The following is a 14,936-nucleotide window of genomic DNA, read 5'->3' as shown; positions in this document are numbered from 1 at the left end:
TCGCGTTCCTGCCCATTTGGCTTTGGCAAAAATGTATATACACAGCTCAGCCACTGATGGCACTGAGCACTGATAGCACACCCATGGAGGCATATAGTAAGGATATCATTACCTGTTTATAGTTTATCTGGCTGTCTATAGCCAGGTTGTAAATTGAAAGAAGCTCAATCAGTGCTGTCAGGGCTGAGACTTTGTGCATAGCCCTGATAAGGAAGTATTTCTGGCATCGGGGGGCCTCGCATGGGCTTATGGTTCTTCATTCTGCAAAACATTTATTGGTGCATGGGGTCTCCCTTTAAATCAACGTATTTCAGAGTACTCTGTATGGCCTTTGCGTTTTGAAATAGTGGTTTGTAAGGGCTTCCTTTCATTAACGCAGGCATAACATTAACTGGGCTTGGGCTGATGTTAATAGTTGTTTCCAAGGACTGTATCATGTATAAACCAACAATACAGTTAATAAAGTATATTCAATTATTGATTGCTATTTTAGGGCTATAATCATTAGAAATGGAGAAATCATTCCAGTGTCTTCAGAATTTACTCCAGAAACGGAACGCCAGCGCCTCCAGTATCTAGTAAGTAATGAATGATGTTCTCTATATTAATTTCACCTGTGTTTGCCTTTCCTATATCAGCTGTTAAATGTTTCATTATTATTTTTCTGGTATCAATGATTGTTCTATAATCAACTACGGTTATGGGAGTCTCCTTGGGTGGTCCCTTGATGTACTGCTGGTCAGTAGTGATGTCGCGAACACAATTGTCGGTTCGCGAACGGGAACTTCCGCAAACGTTCGCGAACCGGTTGAACCGCCATAGACTTCAATGAGCATGCGAATTTTAAAACCCACAGGGACTCTTTCTGGCCACAATAGTGATGGAAAAGTTGTTTCAAGGGGACTAACACCTGGACTGTGGCATGCCGGAGGGGGATCCATGGCAGAACTCCCATGGAAAATTACATAGTTGATGCAGAGACTGGTTTTAATCCATAAAGGGCATAAATCACCTAACATGCCTAAATTGTTTAGAATAACGTGCTTTAAAACATCAGGTATGATGTTGTATCGATCAGGTAGTGTAAAGGTTACGCCCGCTTCACAGTGACAGACCAAACTCCCCGTTTAACGCACCGCAAACAACCGCAAACAGTCCATTTGCACAACCGCAAACTCCCTATTTGCACATGTTTTAGTGCAAACTAGTCTAATTACTAATATAGTTGAAACATGCTACTTTTATTCATGCCAGACAACCATGCAGGCCAGACTAACAAACATGCCAGGGCCAATCATAGTTAACCACCTCAGATAGTAACATGGCTCCCTCTATATACAGAGTAAACATGGCTCCCTCTATATACAGTGTAACATGGCTCCCTCTATATACAGTGTAACATGGCTCCCCTCTATATACAGAGTAACATGGCTCCTCTCTATATACAGAGTAACATGGCTCCCTCTATATACAGTGTAAACATGGCTCCTCTCTATGTACAGAGTAACATGGCTCCCTCTATATACAGTGTAAACATGGCTCCTCTCTATATACAGTGTAAACATGGCTCCTCTCTAAATACAGAGTAACATGGCTTCCCTCTATATACCGTGTAAACATGGCTCCCTCTATATACAGAATAACATGGCTCCCTCTATATACAGAGTAACATGGCTCCCTCTATATACAGTGTAAACATGGCTCCCTCTATATACAGTGTAAACATGGCTCCTCTCTATATACAGAGTAACATGGCTTCCCTCTATATACCGTGTAAACATGGCTCTCTCTATATACAGAATAACATGGCTCCCTCTATATACAGAATAACATGGCTCCCTCTATATACATAGTAACATGGCTCCCTCTATATACAGTGTAACATGGCTCCCCTCTATATACAGAGTAACATGGCTCCCCTCTATATACAGTGTAAACATGGCTCCCTCTATATACAGTGTAAACATGGCTCCTCTCTATATACCGTGTAAACATGTCTTCCCTCTATATACAGAATAACATGGCTCCCTCTATATACAGAATAACATGGCTCCCTCTATATACAGAGTAACATGGCTTCCCTCTATATACCGTGTAAACATGGCTCCCTCTGTATACAGAGTAACATGGCTCCCTCTATATACCGTGTAACATGGCTCCCCTCTATATTCAGGGTAACATGGCTCCTCTCTATGTACAGAGTAACATGGCTCCCTCTATATACAGTGTAAACATGGCTCCTCTCTATATACAGTGTAAACATGGCTCCTCTCTAAATACAGAGTAACATGGCTTCCCTCTATATACCGTGTAAACATGGCTCCCTCTATATACAGAATAACATGGCTCCCTCTATATACAGAGTAACATGGCTCCCTCTATATACAGAGTAACATGGCTCCCTCTATATACAGAGTAACATGGCTCCCTCTATATACCGTGTAAACATGGCTCCCTCTATATACAGAATAACATGGCTCTCTCTATTTACAGAGTAACATGGCTCCCCTCTATATACAGAATAACATGGCTCCCTCTATTTACAGAGTAACATGGCTCCCCTCTATATACAGTGTAAACATGGCTCCCTCTATATACAGAATAACATGGCTCCCCTCTATATACAGTGTAAACATGGCTCCTTTCTATATACAGCGTAACATGGCTCCCTCTATATACAGTGTAAACATGGCTCCCTCTATATACAGTGTAAACATGGCTCCCTCTATATACAGAGTAACATGGCTCCCCTCTATATACAGTGTAAACATGGCTCCCTCGATAAACAGAGTAACATGGCTCCTGACCTGCGGGTGGAGGCCCTATAAAAGAATAATGGGGGGGGGACCTACTGTCCCCCCCGGCCCCCACCCCTGAGCGGCGGGTGGGGGCCCTAAATGAAAATCCCCCCCCCTCCCCCATCAAAGGTGACTAGGGATCCCCAAGCCCCTAGTCACACACCCAAATAAAAAAGCCCCTACCTACCCCCCTCACCCTAAAAAAATAGTGAGGGGGGAGTAAAATTACTACCTTGTAAAGTAAAATTCAACTTAATATTCAACGTCTTCTTTCTTCTAAAATCTTCATTTTTCAGCCCCAAAAAAGGCCAAATAAAAAGCCATCATACCCGTCGAACTTAAAAATAAAATAAAAAACCCGAGCGCAAAAAAAAATTAATCCATCTTCACCCATGGAGGGCTCCGCGCAGACTAGGGTATTAACATATACCCTATTGTTACAATTGTTACTTGAAAAGCATGAGGAATGCCGTTGGGGTACCACATGCTCATTTGTTATACCTCCATGCACTACAAAAATAAAGAATTAAAAATAAATAAATAAATAAATAAAATAATAAAAAAAAAAAAAAAAAAAATGTATGCAGCTTCCAAATGAATCTAAAATGGATGCTGTCCAGGAGGTGGGAGGGTCTGCTTGGGAGGGTGTGCTACTGATTGGCTGGAATGTGTCTGCTGACTGTGAGGTACAGGGTCAAAGTTTACTCAATAATGACGAATAAGGGGCGCATCGAACCGCGCATGTGTTCGCCCGCCGCGGCGAACGCGAACACGCTATGTTCGCCAGGAACTATTCGCTGGCAAACCGTTCGGTACATCACTACTGGTCAGTACACTTAAACCTTTTGAGGGGGTACAGTGGAACAGACAGGCACTTGGTTAACCCAGAAGAAAATGGCGCAAACTGACACTGTGGTAAGATGCAAATCAAGATCTTCAAATGTATTCAAACTTCACACCATTTTATACAATTATTGTTAAAAACATGCTACTTTTATTCATGCCAGACAACCATGCAGGCCAGACTAACAAACATGCCAGGGCCAATCATAGTTAACCACCTCAGATAGTAACATGGCTCCCTCTATATACAGAGTAAACATGGCTCCCTCTATATACAGTGTAACATGGCTCCCTCTATATACAGTGTAACATGGCTCCCCTCTATATACAGAGTAACATGGCTCCTCTCTATATACAGAGTAACATGGCTCCCTCTATATACAGTGTAAACATGGCTCCTCTCTATGTACAGAGTAACATGGCTCCCTCTATATACAGTGTAAACATGGCTCCTCTCTATATACAGTGTAAACATGGCTCCTCTCTAAATACAGAGTAACATGGCTTCCCTCTATATACCGTGTAAACATGGCTCCCTCTATATACAGAGTAACATGGCTCCCTCTATATACAGTGTAAACATGGCTCCCTCTATATACAGTGTAAACATGGCTCCTCTCTATATACAGAGTAACATGGCTTCCCTCTATATACCGTGTAAACATGGCTCTCTCTATATACAGAATAACATGGCTCCCTCTATATACAGAATAACATGGCTCCCTCTATATACATAGTAACATGGCTCCCTCTATATACAGTGTAACATGGCTCCCCTCTATATACAGAGTAACATGGCTCCCCTCTATATACAGTGTAAACATGGCTCCCTCTATATACAGTGTAAACATGGCTCCTCTCTATATACCGTGTAAACATGTCTTCCCTCTATATACAGAATAACATGGCTCCCTCTATATACAGAATAACATGGCTCCCTCTATATACAGAGTAACATGGCTTCCCTCTATATACCGTGTAAACATGGCTCCCTCTGTATACAGAGTAACATGGCTCCCTCTATATACCGTGTAACATGGCTCCCCTCTATATTCAGAGTAACATGGCTCCTCTCTATGTACAGAGTAACATGGCTCCCTCTATATACAGTGTAAACATGGCTCCTCTCTATATACAGTGTAAACATGGCTCCTCTCTAAATACAGAGTAACATGGCTTCCCTCTATATACCGTGTAAACATGGCTCCCTCTATATACAGAATAACATGGCTCCCTCTATATACAGAGTAACATGGCTCCCTCTATATACAGAGTAACATGGCTCCCTCTATATACCGTGTAAACATGGCTCCCTCTATATACAGAATAACATGGCTCTCTCTATTTACAGAGTAACATGGCTCCCCTCTATATACAGAGTAACATGGCTCCCCTCTATATACAGAATAACATGGCTCCCTCTATTTACAGAGTAACATGGCTCCCCTCTATATACAGTGTAAACATGGCTCCCTCTATATACAGAATAACATGGCTCCCCTCTATATACAGTGTAAACATGGCTCCTTTCTATATACAGCGTAACATGGCTCCCTCTATATACAGTGTAAACATGGCTCCCTCTATATACAGTGTAAACATGGCTCCCTCTATATACAGAGTAACATGGCTCCCCTCTATATACAGTGTAAACATGGCTCCCTCGATAAACAGAGTAACATGGCTCCTGACCTGCGGGTGGAGGCCCTATAAAAGAATAATGGGGGGGGGACCTACTGTCCCCCCCGGCCCCCACCCCTGAGCGGCGGGTGGGGGCCCTAAATGAAAATCCCCCCCCCTCCCCCATCAAAGGTGACTAGGGATCCCCAAGCCCCTAGTCACACACCCAAATAAAAAAGCCCCTACCTACCCCCCTCACCCTAAAAAAATAGTGAGGGGGGAGTAAAATTACTACCTTGTAAAGTAAAATTCAACTTAATATTCAACGTCTTCTTTCTTCTAAAATCTTCATTTTTCAGCCCCAAAAAAGGCCAAATAAAAAGCCATCATACCCGTCGAACTTAAAAATAAAATAAAAAACCCGAGCGCAAAAAAAAATTAATCCATCTTCACCCATGGAGGGCTCCGCGCAGACTAGGGTATTAACATATACCCTATTGTTACAATTGTTACTTGAAAAGCATGAGGAATGCCGTTGGGGTACCACATGCTCATTTGTTATACCTCCATGCACTACAAAAATAAAGAATTAAAAATAAATAAATAAATAAATAAAATAATAAAAAAAAAAAAAAAAAAATGTATGCAGCTTCCAAATGAATCTAAAATGGATGCTGTCCAGGAGGTGGGAGGGTCTGCTTGGGAGGGTGTGCTACTGATTGGCTGGAATGTGTCTGCTGACTGTGAGGTACAGGGTCAAAGTTTACTCAATAATGACGAATAAGGGGCGCATCGAACCGCGCATGTGTTCGCCCGCCGCGGCGAACGCGAACACGCTATGTTCGCCAGGAACTATTCGCTGGAAAACCGTTCGGTACATCACTACTGGTCAGTACACTTAAACCTTTTGAGGGGGTACAGTGGAACAGACAGGCACTTGGTTAACCCAGAAGAAAATGGCGCAAACTGACACTGTGGTAAGATGCAAATCAAGATCTTCAAATGTATTCAAACTTCACACCATTTTATACAATTATTGTTAAAAGTAAGTCATTCTTTTTTTTAAGTCATTCCTATTTATTTTCCACTTTTTCAACATAAGGAAAATACCTATGTCAATTAGCAGATGGCAAGCATTCAAATATCTTATCTTAGAATAAGGCATGGTTGTGTCTGGGTGTGTAGCATGTCATTTGACTTTATTGGCATCATAAGTGACAAAAATTTCTTATAAAACACATACAGAACTTTTCCACAGCAAACATCTAAGCTTAATACAAAATAGATGCTAAATCTAAAATTTAGGGTAAGTAGCTTATTAACTATATTCTTTAACTACAACTTACTGACCAGAAAAGTGACCGTTACCCTCTTGATTAGATTATGCTTCTAAATTTTTTATTTTTCTTTTATTTTCTACTCACTTATGCGTTATCTACTAGATTCCTTTATTCTTCTAAATCTTTTTGGTATTTTCTCCACTTTATTATTTTACTTGTTAGAAAGTAAGAATAAAGAAATTGAGGATTCCTCAATTAAAGGGACACGATAGTCAATACTCAATTATAAGTGGTCTCAATGTATAACAATGCAGTTTTCAAGAAATGCAGGGTTAAATCCACCTGTCATTGTGACAGCCACTAGAGGTGCTTCGCACTTCCACTGCACTGTCATGTGACGTGGAAGTCTTATAGAAAAGCATTGATACAATGCACATATGAGGAGCCTTGGATTAAACATCATACACGGGAGGAGAGGTGTACAGTAATGCCTTCACGTAGGGACAGGAACACCACAGTGTTAGGAATACAGAATTGTGTTCCTAATGCTATAGTGTTCCTTTAAAGTGTATGTGAAAAAAGCAAATCATCTGATTTTAATGAAGACAAGAACAAATTTTTTGACCCACTGATATTTATATGTACCGTTAAGCCCTTGTGCTTTCTGTCTCTCCTTAAAATGAAGTCATGTGCATAGCCTCCCTACAGATTTTATATGCTTATTTACTAAAGCGAGCATTGTCGGGAATTGAAAGTGAATTAATAGTGAATTACAATTTTTAGACCAAAATGGAAGCATACCAGACTTTTTTTTCAATTAGTCTATTTGACCTCAAATTTGCAATTCTCTTTGAATTCCTAAAAATGTCTCCCTTTTGTAAATAACAGAGTCAGTGATGAAGATGGCTTGTTTCCTCAAACCTTAAAGGGACACTATAGTCACCTGAACAACTTTAGCTTAATGAAGCAGTTTTGGTGTATAGAACATGCCCTGCAGCATGGAGGGCGTCATGACGTGTGGGCGTGAGTGCGTGCGTTCGCCGTGATGACGGAGTAGGAGGGGAGCCCGCCATGCCTCGCCGAGGTAGCCGCGCCTGAAACTCTCCCACGCTGTGCAAGAGATCGATCATACAACCTGTTTATTTTCCCCTCAAGGAGTGTCCCCATGCTGGCCTTTGGTGTCGGAACGGAAGCAGAACCGAACAACAGTGCCAACGATAACCGCCGAAAACTGTGTGTCAACAGCCGCAGCTCAAGACTCGGAGTGCTGTCTCTCTAAAACATACTTCGCTTTGTGTCCACTTGGTTGACGTTTTGAAGCCCTGCTGGAAGTGTACTATGTATCCCTATTGTACATACGCTGGGAATAATACGGTGAAGTAGAACTTTATATACTTGAAACCTTTAAATTTTTTCTGCACTCCGTAGCAGCGAGTACAAACGCATACCTTAATTGCCTGATATTGAGTGTAAACCCAAAAGTGCTGACATTTATACCCTGAACTCTCTATACTCTGAGCTTAATCCAGCTCAATAAGTAAAAAAGGCAAAAGGAAAAATACGGGAAAAAACAAAAATAAAAAAAAAAAAAAATCAAGAGAGACACGATATCGCTATAAGCACACAGGTTTTGTATTTGTTTTTTATTTTTTTTCTCTTTCTGGCTATGGTTGAGGCACCAATTACCGTGCAATAAGGGGCAAAGGCTGAAAGAACCTTGATCACAGTATAGATATCAGGCAAATTCGACAATACATTTAAAAAAAAAGAAAGGACGAGAGGAGGGGAGCAGTGCTGGAAAAGGGGGGGAAAAAAAAAGTTCACAGAAGGTTGTAGGTAGCAGGGAGAAAGAGAAAGTAAGAGAAAGTAAAAGACAAGCAAAAGAAAAACTAAAAGAAAACGGAAAAGACTTAAGGAAGATCTAAGCAAGTCGGACTAAAGACTGAATAAAGATTGATTGGTGGGCTTGTTCTCTCCATAAGCTGTGAATTGCTATAACATGGCTACGAAAAAAACACATGAAACCAAACTCTCTTCTAGGAAAGACAAAAAAGACCTCTCCCAAGATAAATCTCAGGATAAATCACTCACAACATATTTTTCCCCCCAGCAACATAAGAACTCCAAACATAGATTAAATGAGATGGATGTGACCTTGGAAACTTTGGATCCAGGACCAATAAGTAATCCTGATAAAGAGTTAATAACCATTTCCTTGCTCCAAACTAGTTTTAAGACCAACCTGGATGAGTTCAAAGCAGAATTGGCTTCAACTGCCGCAGAAATCAAACTGGATATTAAAACTGAAATAAAAGTTCTCGCTGCAAAAATGGAAACTTTTGAAGACCATCTCAAACAACTAGACTCCCAAGTAAAAAATTTAACAGAAGATCACGATAAAACTCAGCGGGACATTCTAAATCTTCAAAACAAATTATCTGATTTAGAAGATCGCTCTAGACGGAAAAATCTACGCTTTAGAGATATTCCAGAAAAAGGCAGTCAAGAGGATGTTAAGCAATCCGTGACGGAGTACTTAATCATATTGGGTGTCCCCTTTAAATCTCCAGATTTGATAATCGAAAGATGCCATAGGACATTCAAACCACAAGCTATTCAAAATGATTCTCCTCGAGACATTATAGCATGTTTTTTTTCATTTGACTTCAAAGAAACCATCCTGAAACTTGCAAGAACCAACCCAGTCTCTGAAGGTCCTTTTCAGAAAGTCAAAGTATTTCAGGACTTATCCTTCGAAACTAGAACAAAACGAAAAACATTCAGCTTTGCCACTCGATCTCTGAGAAGCCACAATATAAAATACAAGTGGCTTTTCCCTCTAAAACTCAGCCTTTCCTTTGAAGGCAAGAGAGAAATATTTGAGACCAATGCATCTCTAATAGATTGGCTCAAAAACAATAAATTATTGCTGTAGATTTATAATCGTATAATATAGGGGGAAAAACGCCCTTAAGGGTGGTCAGAAAGTGGAATAAGAGAAATGTGATGAGAGAGAGAGAGGGAGGGGAGGGTATTTGAAAATTATATTAATTAAGGCAATTTTTTTTCTTTTTTTTTTTTTTTTTTTTTTTTTTTTTTTTTTTTTTTTTTTTTTTTTAACAATTTAACATAGGAAAAAGCAACATTCACTTGTTTTCATTGGGTCTCTATAAATATGCTAATTATCTTACTCTTTGATAATGTAGACACTGCCTGGGCGTCCCCCACTAGATGGATATCCATGTGTAAATAACTCCAATATTATTCTACATGTACTAAAGAAAATCTTATTTGATTTAATTAATATGTCAAAAAAGGGGGTAACAAAAAGCAAAAAAAAAAAAGACAGGTAATGCTGTTCTCAATGCCCTAGGCGGTGGTATATAATATACTATATATTTGTGAATGTATACAAGTGTAACATACTATATAGCAATTGCAAGAACAAATTAGATATATATTATAGGCATTAAGATTAAGGTATTGATAGATAAAAGAATGCTCTGTTTTTTTTTTTTTCTCTTTTTTTTTTTTTTTTTTTTTTTTTTTTTTCTTTACAATTTGTCCTTATTCTATATTCGTGGGTAAAACCACCCGGAAGGGGGAAGGAAGAGAAAAGGGGAAGAAAAAGGGAAAGAAAAGGGGGAAATAACATAGGATATCACTTTTTGCGCTCACATATTGCATAATGTATTAAAAATATAAATTAGTCACCATAGGTATCCTATAGGTGTTGTATTATAAGAAGGATACCCATGTCTAAGTAAATTCACTATCACTTTATAGGTCTTATGTAAAACTGCTGCTAATCAATTAACACTTTAAAAGCTAACATTAGGGAGTGGTCCCAAGTGAGATAATTCACCACAAACTCACCAATTTTTCCACAAGCTTAAGTCACTAGCAATTAACGTTTACACACAAAATATTCTTATTGTGTGCACTATGTATAAATAATGATAGACTAATTAAGATATTTATAAATTAAATAAAAATTTGGGGATTTTTTTTTTTTTTTTTTTTTTTTTTTCCTCTCTTTCCCTCTCATTGTCTCTCTCCCCCTGCTATATAATGGGAGAGAAGCAGCACAACAAAGGGAGGGCAATTCAGGGGCGGGTTTCTAACTCAGGCATGGTTCAGGGTTCCCCTCTTGTGTAGCTATGCTACTCGATTTTCATTGTACCTATATGGCTTTCAATGACTACAATAGCATTAGGTTTTTACCTAAATGGTTGAATGTAGATGGGGGGCTTATTCAGTGCCCTCCATCAGACGGTATACATGTTGGGTGTTGTATTCCTTTTTTTTATTTAAATGATAGCGTGACAAGCTATCTTTGGTTTTGTTTTTTTCAGGAAGTCAAAAAATATTGTCTATATGTATTTCTATGTTGAATTTTTTATCCCTGAATGTCCAGGGGCTTAATACAAATAAGAAAAGGCACAGACTGTATGATTCATTGATGAAACTAAACATACAGGTAGCGTTTCTACAAGAAACGCACTGGCTTAAAGACACTAAACAAACTTGGGGTGGAGAAAATTTTGCAACGGTGATTCAGGCCTCACTAACAGAAAAAAAAAAAAGAGGTGTGGCAATTATATTCAGAAAAGATATTAACTTGGATATTCTCCATATTGAATTGGATTTAGAAGCGAGGTTTATTATTTTATTATGTAAGATTGAAGATAGAGTTTATACTCTGGTTAATGTTTATTTACCTAATGTCGATCCAATGACCAAATTTTCCCTGATAATGGATAAAGTCGATAAAATCTGCAGGGGACATTTGATCATTGCCGGGGACTTTAACTGTGTTAGTGATCCAGCTATGGATAGAACTTTTTTATCTCCCTTATCAAACAACAAAGGAGCTATCAAACAAGCAAAAAAATTGAATAATATTTGTAAACAATATAATCTATACGATATGTGGAGACTATTACACCCTTCTGAAAAAGATTTTTCCCATCTATCCGGGGTGTATGGTACTTACTCCCGGATAGATTTTTGCTTAACAAATGCCAACACCATTCCGATCTTTAACCATATTAATCTAAGGGAAAACACTTGGTCAGATCACAGTTTCGTCCTATTTGATCTTGGGGATTCTCCCCCTCTACATCGTAATACTTGGAGACTAAATGATAACATTTTAAAAGACCCTAGTAATAGGGAGGACCTTACCAAATTATTGAAATATTTTTGGGCAGAAAACGACCCGGGAGATACCTCTCCGTTAATAAATTGGTGCACTCATAAATCGGTAATGAGGGGCTATCTAATTAAAATAGACCACTTTCTTAAGAAAAAGAACGGCACAATACTGCCTGACTTATATATCGAATTCTACTCATGTTCTAAAAAGAATAAATTAAAATCTTCTCCGGAGTTGAGAACCCAATTAAAAGTTTTACAAACTCAAATTAACTTAAAAGAAGAGGAAAAAATTAAGCAAAATATATATAAACTAAAATTAAATCATTATGTCTCGGGCAATAGAGCGAGTAAAGGCTTAACTAGGAGATTACGCAATCAACAAGCAAAAAACAGGGTAGAAAAGCTGGTGGTTGACCATATTGTATACTCCACTCCATCTGAGATTGGACAAAAGTTTAACCAGTTTTACCAAGACCTTTACAATCTAAGGCTATCCCCAGAAACTAAAGACATCAAGGAATATTTATTAAATTCCCAATTGCCGAGAATTTCTTCCCAGGATTTGACCAATTTAAATAGAAAGATTTCAACCGAAGAAGTACAATTTCAAATTGAGAGATTAGCTACAAATAAAACCCCTGGTCCTGATGGTTTTTCAAACTTATATTACAAATATATGAAATCCTATCTTTTAAAACCCCTTATGGAAATGTTTAATCAACTCGCAGAAAATGAGGCCATACCTAAGGAATTATTACAATCCAATATCGTCCCAATTTTAAAATCTGGAAAAGATAGTAGGGACCCAAGAAACTACAGACCGATCGCATTAATTAATGTAGATATGAAAATATATTCCGCCATTATTGCTGAGAGATTGAAAACGGTCATTACAAAACTGATCCACCCAGATCAAATAGGGTTCATCCCCGGAAGATGGGCATCAAATAATACTCGAAAGCTTATAGATATTATCGGTTCAGCAAAAGACCATAAGGAGCCCCTCCTGGCCCTGTCCCTGGACGCAGAAAAAGCGTTTGACAGGGTCGGGTGGGACTACCTTAGAGAACTCCTTAAGGCATACGGCTTTAAAGGTTGGATATATACTGCAATTATGGTACTGTACTCTTCCCCCTCGGCCAGAACTGTAGGTCCCAATATTACTTCGTCCTGGTTCGATCTTAAAAACGGAACAAGACAGGGGTGCCCCCTGTCACCGATTTTATATATTCTTTCTCTCGAACCTTTCGCGGTTAACATTAGAAACAACCATTTAATTAAGGGGGTCCCCACTAAAACTCAGGAGATAAAGATTGCACTATACGCTGACGATGCCTTGGTTATTCTCATATCTCCGGAGGAATCATTAGCCGCACTCATGAAAGAAATAGATACATTTTCTAATATTTCTAATTTCAAGTTAAATGTATCTAAATCCACAGCTTTAACCATCAATTTATCTTCGACACAGGTTGAAAGACTATCCCAAAAATACCAATTTATTTGGACTGACACAGAAATTAATTATCTGGGTCTTAGTTTTCCAGCAAATGCCTCTCATATAATGGAGAGGAATGTAATGCACTTAATGAAAGATATGAATCAAAATTTAAAAAAATGGAAAAACCTCGAGACCTTATGGACAGGTAGAATCAATATTATTAATTCCTATATTTTACCGAAATGGCTGTATCTGTTTTCAATGGTCCCTCTCAAAATCCCTAAAGGTTGGCTTTTAATGATCCAATCGGCTATTAACAAATTCATTTGGAATAATAAAAAGCCTAGAATAAGTCAAAAAAATATTTCAAGAAAACTGTCCCAGGGAGGGCTAAACTTCCCAAATATCATAAATCTTTATCATGCGAACATTATACGACATATTTACATTTTACAAGAACCACAATTTTTTACTGAACCCTGGTATAAAATGGAATCCGAAGCTATACACGCTTCTAGCCTTTATTCCTATATCTGGTCAGATACTGGTAAGCTCTCGAGAGTGCTACCGTACTCCCCAATATCGCTGGCCCACACTTTGGAAATATGGACAGAAATTAAGAAAATCTTGGGTTTAACCAATCGAATCCTTAGAACCTGCAAATTAAATATATTAGAAGCTAATGTAGAAGATTTATCATTGAGACACTGGCCTAATAAGGACACTTTAACCATAGCGGATATTATGCAGGGTGATAATATTTTACCCTTTCAACAGTTAGTAGATAATTTGCATATTCCATCTAAAGAAATATTTACTTACTTTCGTATCAAACACTACATTCAGAAACATGTTGTTCAATCTACATTCCCATGCGTTAAAGAGCTGCAAACTCTATTCTCTTTCCAAACTGTACCCAAGATTATCTCGGTTGCCAACTCGCTACTTAAAGGCTTAGATCCCTTCCCGCATAGACTGGTTAAAACATGGGAAAAGGAACTTAATCTAGTGATCTCCCCAAACGACTGGTTTTCCTCCTTAATTTGGGTAAACAAATTTGTTCATGGATTGAACCTGACTGAGTGCCACTTTAAGCTTTTATATAGGTGGTATTATACTCCAACAAGGTTGGCTAAAATGTACACTTCTCAAGACTCAACTTGCTGGAGATGTGGCACCTATTCAGGCACATACATTCATATTTGGTGGTATTGCCCAGCACTTAAGCCATTATGGGCCTGGACCTTCAATATCTTTTCGGAAATATCAATGAATGAGGCTTCGTTTAATGTTTCAAACAAAAATCCAGCCTCGGCCCTCCTTCATCTGAATTGGCCTTTCAAATCAAGTAAATATAGATGTTTAGCTACTCACTGCTTTATTGCAGCCAAAGTTACCATTGCAAGACAATGGAAATCTTCCGAGCCTTTTCAGAAGGCCTCTCTAATTAAACAAGTTAAACTTCAATTAACAATGGAAAATGATATTCTTAATACCTGGTCACTGGCCTCAAAAAAAAGAGACTGGTATTTACTTTGGTTAAACACCTGTTCCCTACTATATGGCAATTTATAAATTTTTCATGTGACGGGGGAGGGGACGGGGGTCTGACCACTCAGTAGATATACCTCTATGGACAATAGCTTTCTTAGTTTGTGGTTATCTTCTAGGGATATACTCCCTATCATATTTCCACAGACTCTGCGTATATAATATAATAACGACTTCCTCAGTTAATTTTTTTTTTTTTTTTTTTTTTTTTTTCTTATTGGCATGTTTTCTTTTTGTGTTTGC

General features: G+C 38.5%; 1 protein-coding gene across 1 annotated transcript in view; it reads left to right on the top strand.

Annotated features, from left to right (window-relative positions):
• Window positions 1–14,936, top strand: part of PPM1H (protein phosphatase, Mg2+/Mn2+ dependent 1H) — a 215,291-nt gene that overhangs the window by 143,457 nt on the left and 56,898 nt on the right. Inside the window, exon 5 of the mRNA XM_063447154.1 lies at window positions 494–578. Coding sequence (XP_063303224.1) covers window positions 494–578 — 85 coding nt within the window. The remainder of the gene's footprint in view (window positions 1–493; window positions 579–14,936) is intronic.

This window comes from Pelobates fuscus, chromosome 3 (genome assembly GCF_036172605.1).
Source record: "Pelobates fuscus isolate aPelFus1 chromosome 3, aPelFus1.pri, whole genome shotgun sequence".
NCBI lineage: Eukaryota > Metazoa > Chordata > Amphibia > Anura > Pelobatidae > Pelobates > Pelobates fuscus.
This window is presented reverse-complemented; position numbering and strand designations above follow the sequence as displayed.